General features: G+C 51.3%; 1 protein-coding gene across 2 annotated transcripts in view; it reads right to left on the minus strand.

Annotated features, from left to right (window-relative positions):
• The window catches only part of cad (carbamoyl-phosphate synthetase 2, aspartate transcarbamylase, and dihydroorotase), a 135839-nt gene that overhangs the window by 103517 nt on the left and 18461 nt on the right, over positions 1-13861 (minus strand). For both annotated transcript variants that reach the window (XM_072499023.1, XM_072499022.1), the window contains exon 3: positions 6677-6806. In XM_072499023.1, the coding sequence (XP_072355124.1) occupies positions 6677-6806 (130 nt within the window). The remainder of the gene's footprint in view (positions 1-6676; positions 6807-13861) is intronic.

Genomic DNA, 13861 nt, shown 5'->3' on the forward strand with positions numbered 1-13861 from the left:
TGAGGGAGGCAGAATTTTAATGAGATTGTGAGACTTGGTGGTCACTGGTTGGGAAATTGGTGGGATTTGTCTTGGTCAAATGAAAATGAAATGAAAATCGCTTATTGTCATAAGTAGGCTTCAAATGAAGTTACTGTGAAAAGCCCCTAGTCGCCACATTCCGGCGCCTGTTCGGGGAGGCTGTTACGGGAATTGAACCGTGCTGCTGGCCTGCCTTGGTCTGCTTTCAAAGCCAGCAATTTAGCCCTGTGCTAAACAACCCCACTCTGCCATTTAATTTGCAATGTGGTGTTGCACCACAGTTTGTCTGTTAGTGAGCATGTACTATATTAATCCTGAGCGTTAAAAAGGTAGGTACTGTAAATTGTTTTATTTTTCTGAATTTGTAACGTTTATTTTAAACCGTGGAATCTTGTGGCTTTATTCTCCTAGTGGGTAACTTGGGTTTCAAACTTTGTCTACTTCAAACAAGTTACTGGTCCTGTAGACAATGTAAAACAATTTAACTGCCACAAGCCCTCTCTGGATTTTTTTAAAAATTGAGCAACCTATTTGAAGGGTCAGGAGACAAAGAGTCCAAACGATCTCCACGGAGGAATGGAGATTAGGCACGTTGACAATTTAACTCAATAACAGACAGTATAGCAGCATTAAACAAATAAATTGTTGTGTGCCTTATCATCTCTGACTGAACTAGAAAATCATTTCCAGCTGATCTAACTCATCACCAAATTGGCATATCTTTGTTTTCCTCAAGTTGACTGCGGAAAGTGAAATTCGACATCTTCAGTGATAATTACAAACTTTTATCTAAATGGTGAGAAACAAAAGTAGATCATTTGAGGCGCACTGCATCAATGCAAATTTTCACTAATGTTATAAAGGTGTCCAGTTTTGTTCTGATTCTTAAACAATGAGTTAGCTTGTGTCGGTAATCTGAGCTGTAACGACAGCTGATTTACACCCGACAGCTGACAGTAACACACCCATGAAGACTATGATTGGGAACAGGACTACAGACTGTGTAAACAAACCAAAAAACCCTATCCAAGCCACGTCAGCAACTGCTCTCAAAATAAAATAGTCTCTCATATCACCCACTTCATTAGATTTAACCATACAGCCAAGTGAATGAATTAACATACAACAAACTCCTTGGCTCCAACTTCCTTACTGATCATGTCAATAATCAATAATCTTCATTAATGTCAGAAGTACGCTTGCATCAACACTGCAATAAGTTACTGTGAAAATCCCCATGTCGCCACACTACGGCGCTTGTTCGAGTACACAGAGGGAGAATTCACCGAACAAGCACATCTTTCGGGACTTTTGTGGGAGGAAACCGTAGCACCCAGAGGAAACCCAGACCGACACAGGGGGAAGGTGCAGACTCCGCACAGTGACCCAAGCTGGGAATGGAACCCGGGTCCCTGGTGCTGTGAAGCAACAGTGCTAACCGCTGTGCTACCGTGCCGCCACTACTGACCTTAAGAATTAATTGAACTGTTCCAATAAGTCTTTGAATTTTGTGTAAATGTATCTATTCCATATTAAAAATGCAAAGTAGGTCACAACACTGCATGTAGTAGTTGCATTACAAGTATGCAGCATTGCTTCAATTGGGTTGCAAAGTTTGTAAGCAGTGTAAGAATTTCCATCGACCATCCTCTGACATGAGGGATGTTTTTTAATTTTGTTATTTCTTATCCAAGCAGACTTGCCCTGATGCTAAACTTCTTCATCCTGTCACCCAATTTTCTAACCAGCTGTCAGTACCAGATCCATAGTTGTATGTTTTTGAGATGCTGTTTTTATTTTGTGTGCTCACGCCCAATAAAGTTGCCTTGCCAGTCACACCATGGTGTTTCATGCCATTGGTGGCACTGCCCTGAGCAGATGCCTCAGCAGCTTCAAGTCATGGCCTCACAAGATGCCGCCTCCAGCCTCTTCCATGCCGCCCCCTCCCCCTCCACCACCCACTTGCGCACCATCGCCGCACTGGCGGCCCAGTAGTACCCACAGAGTTTGGGCAGCGCCAGCACCCCCACCCCATCCGTACTTCGTTCCAGGAACACCCTTCTCACCCTCTGAGTCCCTCGCGCCCACACAAACCCCGTTATGCTCCTGTTCACCCGCCTAAAGAAGGCCTTCAGGATAAGAATGGGGACGCATTGGAACAGGACCAAAAACCTTGGGAGCACCGTCATCTTGACTGACTGCACCCTACCCGCCAGGGACAGCGGCAACGCGTCCCACCTCTTAAACTCTTCCTCCATTTGCTCCACCAGCCTCGTGAAATTAAATCTATGCAGGGCCTCCAGCTTCTGGCCACCTGGACCCCAAATACCTGAAGCTCCTCTCCACCCTTTTTAGTGGGAGCTCGCCAATACCCCTCTCCTGGTCCCCTGGGTGAACCACGAACAACTCGCTCTTCCCCATGTTGAGCTCGCACCCTGAGAAATCCCCGAACTCCCTGAGGATCCTCATTTCCTCCGGCATTCCCCCCACCGGGTCTGCCACATATAGCACCAAGTCGTCCGCATAGAGCGACACAGTATGCTCCTCCCCACCCCGCACCAGCCCCCTCGACTCCCTCAGTGCCATAGTCAGGGGTTCAATCGCCAGCGCGAAGAGCAGGGGGGACAAGGGACACCACTGCCTCGTCCCTCGATGCACCCGAAAGTACTCAGATCTCCTCTTGTTCGCGGCCACACTCGCCATCGGGACCTCGTACAACAGCCTAACCCACCTGACAAACCTCTCCCCAAACCCAAACCTCTTCAGCACCTCCCACAGGTACCCCCACTCTACCCTATCGAAGGCCTTCTCGGCGTCCATCGCCGCCACCATCTCCGCCTCTCCCTCCGGCATCATAATAACGTTCAGGAGCCTCCGCACATTCGCGTTCAACTGCCTCCCCTTCACGAAACCCGTCTGGTCTTCGTGGATGACCTGCAGCACACAATCCTCAATTCTCGTGGCTAAGGCATTCACCAGCACCTTGGCATCTATATTTAAACAATGAAATCAGCCTGCAGGGGATCCTTGTCCCGCTTCAGGATCAAGGATATCAGTGCCCGGGACATCGTCGGGGGCAACGCCCCCCCCTCACTTGCCTCATTGAAGGTCGTAAACAGCAACGGGCCCAACAGGTCCACATATCTTTTGTAAAATTCGACCGGGAAACCGTCTGGCCTCGGTGCCTTCCCCGCCTGCATGCTCCCTATCCCTTTGGCTAGCTCCTCCAACCTAATTGGGGCCCCTAATCCCGTCACCAGTCCCTCCTCCACCTTCGGGAACTTCAGTTGGTCCAGAAAGCGGCCCATCCCTCCCTCCTGCAGTGGGGACTCGGACCGATACAGTTCCTCATAAAAGTCCCTGAAGACCCCATTGATGCCAACCCCACTCCGCACCACACTCCCTCCCCTATCCTTAACTCCCCCGATCTCCCGAGCTGCGTCCCGCTTCCGAAGCTGATGCACCAGCATTCGACTTGCCTTTTCCCCATACTCATAAATCGCCCCCTGTGACTTACTCCACTGCGCCTCCGCCTTCCTGGTGGTCAACAGGTCGAATTCGGCCTGGAGGCTACGCCTCTCCCTCAACAGTCCCTCCTCCAGCACCTCCGCATACCTCCTGTCTACCCTCACCATCTCCCCCACCAGCCTCTCCCTCTGCTCACTCCTCTCCTTGTGGGCCCTAATGGAGATCAGCTCTCCCCTAACCACTGCCTTCAGCGCCTCCCAGACCATCCCCACTCCGACCTCCCCGTTATCGTTGGCCTCCAGGTATCTCTCTATGCTTCTTTGGACCCTCCTCGTCCGCCAACAGCCCCACCTCCAAGCGCCACAACGGGCGCTGGTCCCTCTCCTCCCCCAGCTCTTGGTCTACCCAATGCGGGGCGTGATCCGAAATGGCTATCGCCGAGTACTCGGTATCCTCTACTTTCGCAATCAGCGCCCTGCTCATAACAAAAAAGTCAATTCGGGAATAAGCCTTATGAACGTGCGAGAAGAATGAAAATTCCCTAGCCCCCGGCCTTGCAAATCTCCAAGGGTCCACCCCTCCCATCTGGTCCATAAACCCCCTCAGCAGTTTAGCCGCCGCCGGCCTCCTACCCGTCCTGGACCTGGAGCGACCCAGTGCCGGATCCAACACCGTGTTAAAGCCCCCCCCCCCCATTATCAGGCCCCCCACTTCCAAGTCCGGGATTCGACCCAACATGCGCCGCATAAAACTCGCATTGTCCCAGTTCGGGATGTACACGTTGACCAGCACCACACTTTCCCTTTGCAGCTTACCACTTACCATTAGATACCTGCCGCCATTGTCTGTCACAATGCTCGACGCCTCGAACGACACCCTCTTTCCCACCAAGATCGCCACCCCCCGATTTTTGGCATCCAGCCTCAAATGAAACACCTGGCCTACCCACCCCTTCCTCAATCTTACCTGGTCAGCCCCCTTACATTCCAGGTTACCAGCCGGATCAGGGGGCTACCCGCCCCCCTCCCCCACCGACTGGCCATAACCCCTCCTCGGCCAGCCACACGCCCCACGCCCGGCCCATTCCTCACGGCGGCAGACCCCCATCCCAACACCCTCTACTCGCTCCAGCTCCCCCTTGACCATACCAGCAGCAACCCGGCCCCCCCCCTCCCCCCAGCTAGGGCCCCTCCTAGCTGCATTGCTCCCCCCATTGCACTCCCGCAAGTCAGCTGACTCCTGCTGACCCCGGCTGCTCCCACCTCTCCTTCGACTCCTCCCATTGTGGGACTTCCCCTCCCCCTCCATTACCCACCAGCAGGCTCTCAGCCTCCCCCTTCCATTCCCCCACCAGCAGGCTCTCCGCCTCCCCCTTCCATCCCAAGTGGGGGGAAAAAACCCCATGCTTCCCTGCCCCAGCCCCGCCCCCTCCAGCACAGGAAAAACCCCGTGCTTCCCTGCCCCAGCCCTGCCCCCTCCAGCACAGGAAAAAGCCCGTGCTTTCCACCTGCCCGGTCCCGCCTCCTCTGTCGCAGCTCCTTTTACAAGCCCAGTCCCCTCACCCCCGACTCGGGCCTCACCCTTCCCCCCCCCTACCGGCCATCCACCCCCTACTCCGTTTACTTGCCCCCCTCCAAGAGCCCACCCGACAGGTCCAAACAAAACAATGCCCAACCCACCCTAACCACCCATACCGAACCAAAACTGAACAAGAACAAAGAACCCCCCCTCAAAATGTAACACAACAACAACAATCCCCGACCATCCCCACGCCCGACCCCCCATCCCAACTCTCAGTTTGTGTCCAGCTTCTCGGCTGAACAAAGGCCCAGGCCTCCTCCGGGGACTCAAAATAATGGTGCCGGTCCTTGTAGGTGACCCATAGACACGCCGGCTGCAGCATGCCAAACTTCACTCCATTCCTGTGCAGCTCCGCCTTCGCCCGGTTGTACCCGGCCCGCTTCTCGCCACCTCCGCGCTCCAGTCGATATACTCGAACCTCCGCATTCTCCCACCTGCTGCTCCTCTCTTTCTTGGCCCACCCGAGTACGCACTCCCGATCAGCGAACCGTTGAAACAGCACCAACACCGCCTGCGGCGGCTCGTTAGCCTTGGGCCTCCTCGCCAGCACTCTATGGGCCCCTGGAAGGACCCCGCTCCCATCAGCGAGTTTAACATGGTGACCACATAGGCCCCCACATCCGACCCTTCCAGCCCCTCCTGGAGGCCCAGGATCCGCAGATACTTCCGCCTCGACCGATTCTCCATCTCCTCGAACCGTTCCTGCCATTACTTGTGGAGCGCCTCGCGCGCCTCCACCTTTACCGCTAGGCCCAAGATCTCGTCCTCGTTATCTGAGATCGTTTGTCGGACCTCGCGGATCGCCACCCCCTGGGTCGTCTGGGTCTCCAGCAGCTTATCAATAGAAGCCTTCATCGGCTCCAACAGGTCCGCTCTGAGCTCCCTGAAGCAGCGCTGGATAACCTCCTGCTGCTCCTGCGCCCACTGCATCCACGCTGCCTGGTCCCCGCCCGCTGCCATCTTGCTCTTCTTCCCTCGCACTTTCTTTGGGTTCACCACCACTCTTTTAGTCGCCCCGCTCCTGGTCCAAGCCATACACTCTCAGGGGAATGTTGCAGTTTTCTGCCCACACTGGGAAATGTCGAACAAATTCCATTGGGGGCCCTGAAAAGAGCCCAAAAGTCTGTTCCAAGCGGGAGCTGCCGAACGTGCGACTTAGCTCTGCATAGCCGCAACCGGAAGTCCGCCTGGAGGGGAGTTGATCGTCACAGAATTCCTAGCCTCTGATCTGCTCTTGTAGCCACAATATTTATAGGGTTAGCCCATTTCAGTTTCTGACCAATGGTAACCCAGAATGCTAATCGCAGGAGATTCAGCAACTGTAATGCCTCGGAATGTAATGTTGAAATGGTTAGATTTTCTCTTGCAGGAAGCTGTCAATGCCTGGCACTTGCATGGTGAAAATGTTATTTGCCACTCAGCCCAATCCAGAATTCTGTCCAGGTCTTATTGTACCTGGATACAAACTGCTTCAGTATCGGAGGAGTTGCAAATGGTGCTCTAATTTGTTTAGCTGCCCCTTGTCCAAAGTCAGAAGAAATGACCAAGATTATTTTTAAATTAAGCAATTCAGATATGAAGAAAAAAAACAGTTTAAGGTCCTTACCCTCCAATGCAGGAATTCCTTGTTCTTTCAACCACTGGTCTAATGAGCGATCAGAGTTCCAATGACTTGGATACTGAGAATTTTCGCCAATCACCAGTGCTGCAGCATGAATTTTAGAAGACTCAAACCACTAAAACAATAAAATATGAAAATTAAACCCATTCACCAACTTGAAAACCAATGTTAACTCATATACATTGCATCCTATTCATAAGAGGAACCCTTACCTAGTCTAAAGGATAAAATAATCTAAAAACAGCTGCAATACTCTCAGCCCGCTACAAAAGCAAGATTTCCATTCACATTAGCGCAATGGGTGAAACATGCCATGTAAAAGGTACATTGCATTTCTTGTACTTACATAACCAGCCACCTATCCATGTGCTTCGACAACAATAAAGAGTTCAATAAAAAAAATCAAATTTCTATAAGCAAAAAGCATTGCAAAATGATTTCAGAGATATTATTAGAGCTTTTCCAAGTTTATTGTTAGGATGCCAGACCAGACCTCAAGTGGCTAGGATACTGGGCTTTTTATTTATTTTAAGACTAGTGCAGCACAGTGGTGCAGTGGCTAGCACTGCTGCCTCACCACTGAGGACCCAGGCTCAATCCCAGCCCGGGTCACTGTCCGTGTGGAGTTTGCACATTTTTCTCTCTCTCTCCCCCCCCCCCCCCCCTCCTTTCCACCCCCCCCTCTTTCCACCCCCCCCTCCCCCCTTTTCCTTTCCCTCCCCCCTTTTCCTTCCCCCCCCCCCCTCTCCCCGTGTCGGTGTAGATCCCACCCCCACAACCCGAAGATGTGCAGGGTAGGTGGACTGACCACTCTAAAATTGCTCCTTAATTGGAAAAAAAATTGGGTACAGTTTGAAGACTGTGGAAAAAATGATTCACTCAATGAGAGATTGAATGAAAAGATAGGGCTTTGTATTTCTAGAACAAAACTTCGCACACAAAAAGAACAACTTACCATTACCCCTTAACAAAACTATACAATTTCCCATTAAACAACAAGGAAAGAACCATGGCAGACTTAATCCAGCTTAAAATTAGCAGGACATACGAGTAATATTTGCATTAATAAACAGATTTGGCTCCAGTTGGAACCCCTTCAGACTCTGGCTGAATATCTTCAAATAGCTGCTTCAACGAGGATGTTTCAGGCTGTCCTTGTCTTCAGACAAGAATGCTCCGCTTTAAAATATTATTACCCTTCAAACTACCCTACTTGGAAAAAATTGTGGACTGAAGAGCCAGGCAAATCAGAACACAGCTCCTTCCTCTCTCAAAGCTTCTCCAAACTCACTGCCTCTCTGAGCTCCACCCAGCAATGACCTCATCTCCCCTAGCTGAAGAATTGGGCTGCATTCTCCGCCGGCGGGATGCTCCGTTTTGCCGGCAGCCCGGGGGTTTCCAGATGTCATGGGGCTGTCCCACAATGGGAAACCCCATTGACCAGCCAGCTTAAAGGTGCATCCCGCCGGCCAGGTGAAATAGGAATGTGGCCCATTATTTCTGTAGACTGCACATTAAAAGCACATCAATTTCCAGTCAAACTACTGTGCGTTAGCCCAGACTGATAGTCACAATCCTTCATGAATTTCATCTTCTGGCTGCTAAAAACACTGATACTCTGCAAACACTAACCCCAGGCTTTTAACTGTTAAATTAGATGATTTGGAGTTGGGGACCAAGGGCAATGTGTCCAAGTTTGCAGACGACACTAAGATGAGTGGGAAAGCAAAAAGTGCAGAGGATACTGGATGTCTGCAGAGGGATTTGGATAGGTTAAGTGAATGGGCTAGGGTCTGGCAGATGGAATTCAATGTTGACAAATGTGAGGTTATCCTTTTTGGTAGGAGTAACAGAAAAAAGGGATTATTATTTAAATGATAAAATATTAAAACATGCTGCTGTGCAGAGAGACCTGGGTGTGCTAGTGCATGAGTCGCAAAAAGTTGGTTTACAGGTGATTAAGGTGGCAAATGGAATTTTGTCCTTCATTGCTAGAGGGATGGAGTTTAAGACTAGGGAGGTTATGTTGCAATTGTATACGGTGTTAGTGAGGCCACACCTGGAGTATTGTGTTCAGTTTTGGTCTCCTTACTTGAGAAAGGACATACTGGCACTGGAGGGTGTGCAGAGGAGATTCACGAGGTTAATCCCAGAGCTGAAGGGGTTGGATTACGAGGAGAGGTTGAGTAGACTGGGACTGTACTCGTTGGAATTTAGAAGGATGAGGGGGGATCTTACAGAAACATATAAAATTCTGAAGTGAATAGATAGGATAGATGCGGGGTGGTTGTTTCCACTGGCGGGTGAAAGCAGAACTAGGGGGCATAACCTCAAAATAAGGGGAAGTAGATTTAGGACTGAGTTTAGGAGGAACTTCTTCACCCAAAGGGTTGTGAATCTATGGAATTCCTTGCCCAGTGAATCAGTAGAGGCTCCGTCATTAAATGTTTTTAAGATAAAGATAGATAGTTTTTTGAAGAATAAAGGGATTAAGGGTTATGGTGTTTCAGGCCAGAAAGTGGAGCTGAGTCCACAAAAGATCAGCCATGATCTCATTGAATGGTGGAGCAGGCTCGAGGGGCCAGATGTCCTACTCCTGCTCCTAGTTCTTATATTTATAATCCAATTTTCCCAAAATCTTCCAATCATCACAATTATGATAATTGGATGCAAGATGTGTGGGGGAAATACTACATTGAACCTGAAATTTACCATCAGACAATTTTGCCTCTGTAGCCCCTAGAGGGGTCACCCACACCTCAGAGGTCCACATGCCAGAGTTTGAAATTCCTGTCCTAAGACTATAGAATAATGAGGTGCTCTCATTGAAACATATATAACTTTGAAGCAGCTTAACCAGGTAGATTCTGGGAGAATGGAGCGGGAGATCTCAGAATAAGAGGACAGCCGTTCACCATCCAGATGGAGAGAACTTTCTTCATTCAAAGATGCAAATCTTTAGAAATATCAGAGAGGGAAGGATGCTCTGCGCTTGAGTATATTAAATTTGAGAGAGAACTTTTGGATACGAAAGAAACCAAAGGATATGGGGATGGGATGGGGTGGGAATGTAGAATCTGGCATAATCTTACCGTTTGATGAAACAGGTTCAAAAGGACCAAAGTGACATACTTCTGCTTCAATTTCTGGGTTCATATTCTTATGCTATCACTGAATTAATTAGGTATGGTATTATTATATGTGTACCAATTCCTACATTATAATGATGATCATACTTCAAAAATTACTTCATTTCCTGCATTGAGACAACCGGTGTCAGAAAGAGCATGTACTATTATGGGCCAGGGTTTAGAGAACAGCAAAGTGTATCATGGCGTTAACCTGACCCACAACTTTTAATAGATTTTGGTTATGGGGAGCACAAGGGCCCACTTTACAGGTGTGATGCAACAGAGATCTAAAGTATGTTTAAACTAAAACAATTGTTATTCTATGAATCCAGTTACCATTTTATAAACACACAGTAAACATCTTATCAACTACCAACACAGATACAATACTCTTTAGGTAACCCTTAATAACTTTCCGACCGAGGACTTCCGGTTGCGGCGAAGCGAAGCTAAGCCGTGCGTTTCGGCAGCTCCCGCGACAACGGACTTTCGGGCTCTCCAGGAGCCCCAACGGAGCTTTTTTTTTAAAAAATCAATCCCGTGTGGGAAGGTGCAGTAAGGTCCCCCCTTACAATATATGGCAGAAATTAGCGGTGGAACGACGAGGAAAGAGGCCCTGGAGCAGAGACCAAAACGAGGGGAAAAAAGCAAGATGGCGGAGGGCGGAGAGCGAGCAGCGTGGGGGCCAGACCAGCAGGAGTTCCTCAGGAGCTGAAAAAGGAGGTGCTGGCACCAATGCTGTTGGCGATCGAGAGACTGAATGAGACCCAGAAGACCCAGGCGGTGGAGCTTCGTGAGGTGAATGATAAAGTGAATACCAACGAGGACGAGATAAAAATGGAGGCGCACGAGGCGGTGCACAGGAGGTGGGCCGAGAGAATGGAGGAAGTTCTGGGAAGTTCGAGGAGGAAGAACCTCCGGATTCTGGGTCTTCCCGAAGGAGCGGAGGGAGCTGATGCCGTGGTGTACGTGAGTACAATGCTCCATTCGCTGATGGGTGCGGAGGCCTCTCCGAGCCCCCTGGAGCTGGAAGGGGCCCACCGGGTCCTGGCGAGGAGACCCAAGGCCGATGAGCCGCCAAGGGCGATAGTGGCAAGGTTCCATCGCTTCGCGGACAAAGAAAGTGTGCTGAGATGGGCCAAGAAGGTGCGGAGCAGTAGATGGGAGAACGTGGTGATCCGAGTATACCAGGATTGGAGCACGGAGGTGGCAAGGGGGAGAGCTGGTTTCAACCGGTGCTTCAAGGCGGTGCTGCATAAAAAAAGTGTCAGGTTCGACATGCTGCAGCCTGCGCAACTGTGGGTCACTTATCAGGACCGATACCACTATTTTGAGACACCAGAAGAGGCTTGGATCTTTATTCAGACGGAAAAGCTGGACTCGAACTGAGGGGATGTGGTTGCGGGGGGAGATGTCGGTTGTATATGGGGTTGTAAATATGGGTAAAGAATACTTCATGGGTGGGATGATGGATGGGGATGTGGGTAGAGTTCTGGTTAAAATTCCTAAAATTTCTTTTTTCTTTTCTGTAGACAAGATGATGATGATGGGGAATGTGGGCGTCGGTGCTGGAGGGAGGTGAGACTCGGGGATGAGGGAACTGGGATAAGGGCCGCAACAGGAGCTGCGCCACAGGGGGCGGGGCTGGTTCAGGAAAGCGCGGACTTTTTCCCGCGCCAAAAGGGGGGGGGGGGATGGAGGAAGGTAAGGAGGAGAGACTCCCACACGGGGGAGATCAACGGGTAGGCGGGGGAAGCCGGGGTCAGCAGAAGTCAGCTGACTCACGGAAGTAATATGGGGGGAGCAAAAGAGCTAGACATAGATCTAGCGGGGGGGGTAGGGTCGCTGCTGCACTGTCCGAGGGGGAACTGAAAATGGAAGAGGTGGTCGGGACAGGGGTTCCCCGCCTGGGGGACTGGAGGGTGCGGGAGGCGCGAGCACGGGACTGGCCTAAGATAGGAGATGGCTAATCGGCTGGGGGGGTGGGGTGGGGGTGGGGGTGGGGGGGGTGGGGGGGGGGGGGGGGGGGGGGGGTGGAACACTCCCAATCCGGCTGACCACGTGGAATGTGAGAGGCCTAAATGGGCCGGTTAAGAGGGCCCGAGTGTTCGCGCACCTAAAGGGACTGAATGCAGACGTGGTCATGCTTCAGGAGACACATCTGAAGGTATCAGGTCAGGTTAAGGAAGGGATGGGTAGGACAGGTGTTCCACTCGGGGCTGGATGCGAAGAATAGAGGGGTGGCAATACTGGTGGGAAAGCGGGTGTCGTTTGAGGCCAAGAACATAGTAGCGGACAAGGGAAGCCGATACGTGATGGTGAGTGGTAGGTAAGGACCTTCAATGAAGCAAGGGAGATGGGGCCCTGCCCCCGACAATGTCGGAGGCGACGATCTCTTTGATCTTGAAGCGGGATAAGGACCCACTGCAATGTGGTTCGTATAGACCGATCTCGCTCCTTAACGTAGATGCTAAGTTGCTGGCAAAAATGTTGGATATGAGGATTGAGGACTGTGTCCCGGGGGTGATTCACGAGGACCAGACGGGATTCGTAAAGGGTAGGCAGTTAAACACTAATGTGCGAAGGCTCCTAAATGTGATAATGATGCCATCGGTGGAGGGAGAAGCGGAGATAGTGACAGCCATGGACGCGGAGAAGGCCTTTGATCGGGTAGAGTGGAAGTCTCTCTGGGAAGTGTTAAGGAGGTTTGGGTTCGGGGGAGGGTTCATTAGTTGGGTTAAGCTCCTGTATAAAGCCCCGGTGGCGAGTGTGGTCACAAACCGGCGGAGGTCGGAGTATTTCCGGCTGTATCGAGGGACGAGGCAGGGGTGCCCCCTGTCCCCTTTGCTGTTTGCATTAGCAATTGAACCTTTGGCCATGGCGTTAAGGGAGTCGGGGAAATGGAAGGGGGTGGTTCGAGGGGGAGAGGAACATCGAGTGTCACTGTACGCAGATGACCTGTTGCTGTATGTGACGGATCCAGTGGAGGGGATGGTTGAGGTAATGCAGATCCTACGGGAGTTTGGAGACTTTTCGGGCTATAAGCTCAATGTGGGAAAGAGTGAGTTCTTTGTGATCCATCCAGGGGACCAGGGAAGAGGGATAGACGACCTACCGTTGAGGAGGGCGGAAAGGAGCTTTCGATACTTGGGGATTCAGGTAGCTGGGGGACACTGCACAAACTTAATTTGACGCGGTTGATGGAACAGATGGAGGAGGATTTTAAAAGGTGGGACATGTTGCCACTCTCGCTGGCGGGTAGGGTACAGTCGGTTAAAATGGTGGTCCTCCCGAGGTTTCTTTTTGTATTCCAATGCCTCCCAATTGTGATTACTAAGGCCTTCTTTAAGAGGGTAAGCAGGAGCATTATGGGATTTGTGTGGGCGAGCAAGACCCCGCGGGTAAGGAGGGGGTTCCTGGAGCGTAGCAGAGATAGAGGAGGGTTGGCGCTGCCGAATTTGGGTGGTTACTATTGGACAGCCAACGTGGCAATGATCCGTAAGTGGGTGATGGAGGGAGAGGGGGCTGCGTGGAAGAGGTTGGAGATGGCGTCCTGCAAAGGAACGAGCCTGGGGGTGCTGGTGACAGCACCGCTGTCGATCTCGCCAACAAGGTACACCACGAGTCCGGTGGTGGCGGCAACGTTGAAGATCTGGGGGCAGTGGAGACGGCATGGGGCGAGATGGGAGCCCCGGTTTGGTCCCCGATCAGAGACAACCATCGGTTTGTCCCAGGAAGGATGGACGGGGGGTTTCAGAGCTGGCATCGGGCAGGGATTAGAAGAATGGGGGACCTGTTCATTGACGGGACGTTTGCGAGCCTAGGGGCGCTGGAGGAGAAGTTTGGGCTACCCCCGGGAAACGCTTTCAGGTACATGCAAGTGAGGGCGTTTGTGAGGCGGCAGGTGAGGGAATTTCCGCTACTCCCGGCACAGGGGATTCAAGATAGGGTGATTTTGGGCGTATGGGTCGGAGAGGGCAAGGTGTCGGCGATATATCAGGAGATGAAAGAAGAGGGGGAGGTGGTTTTGGTCGAGGAG

This window comes from Scyliorhinus torazame, chromosome 4, assembly GCF_047496885.1.
Source record: "Scyliorhinus torazame isolate Kashiwa2021f chromosome 4, sScyTor2.1, whole genome shotgun sequence".
Lineage (NCBI taxonomy): Eukaryota > Metazoa > Chordata > Chondrichthyes > Carcharhiniformes > Scyliorhinidae > Scyliorhinus > Scyliorhinus torazame.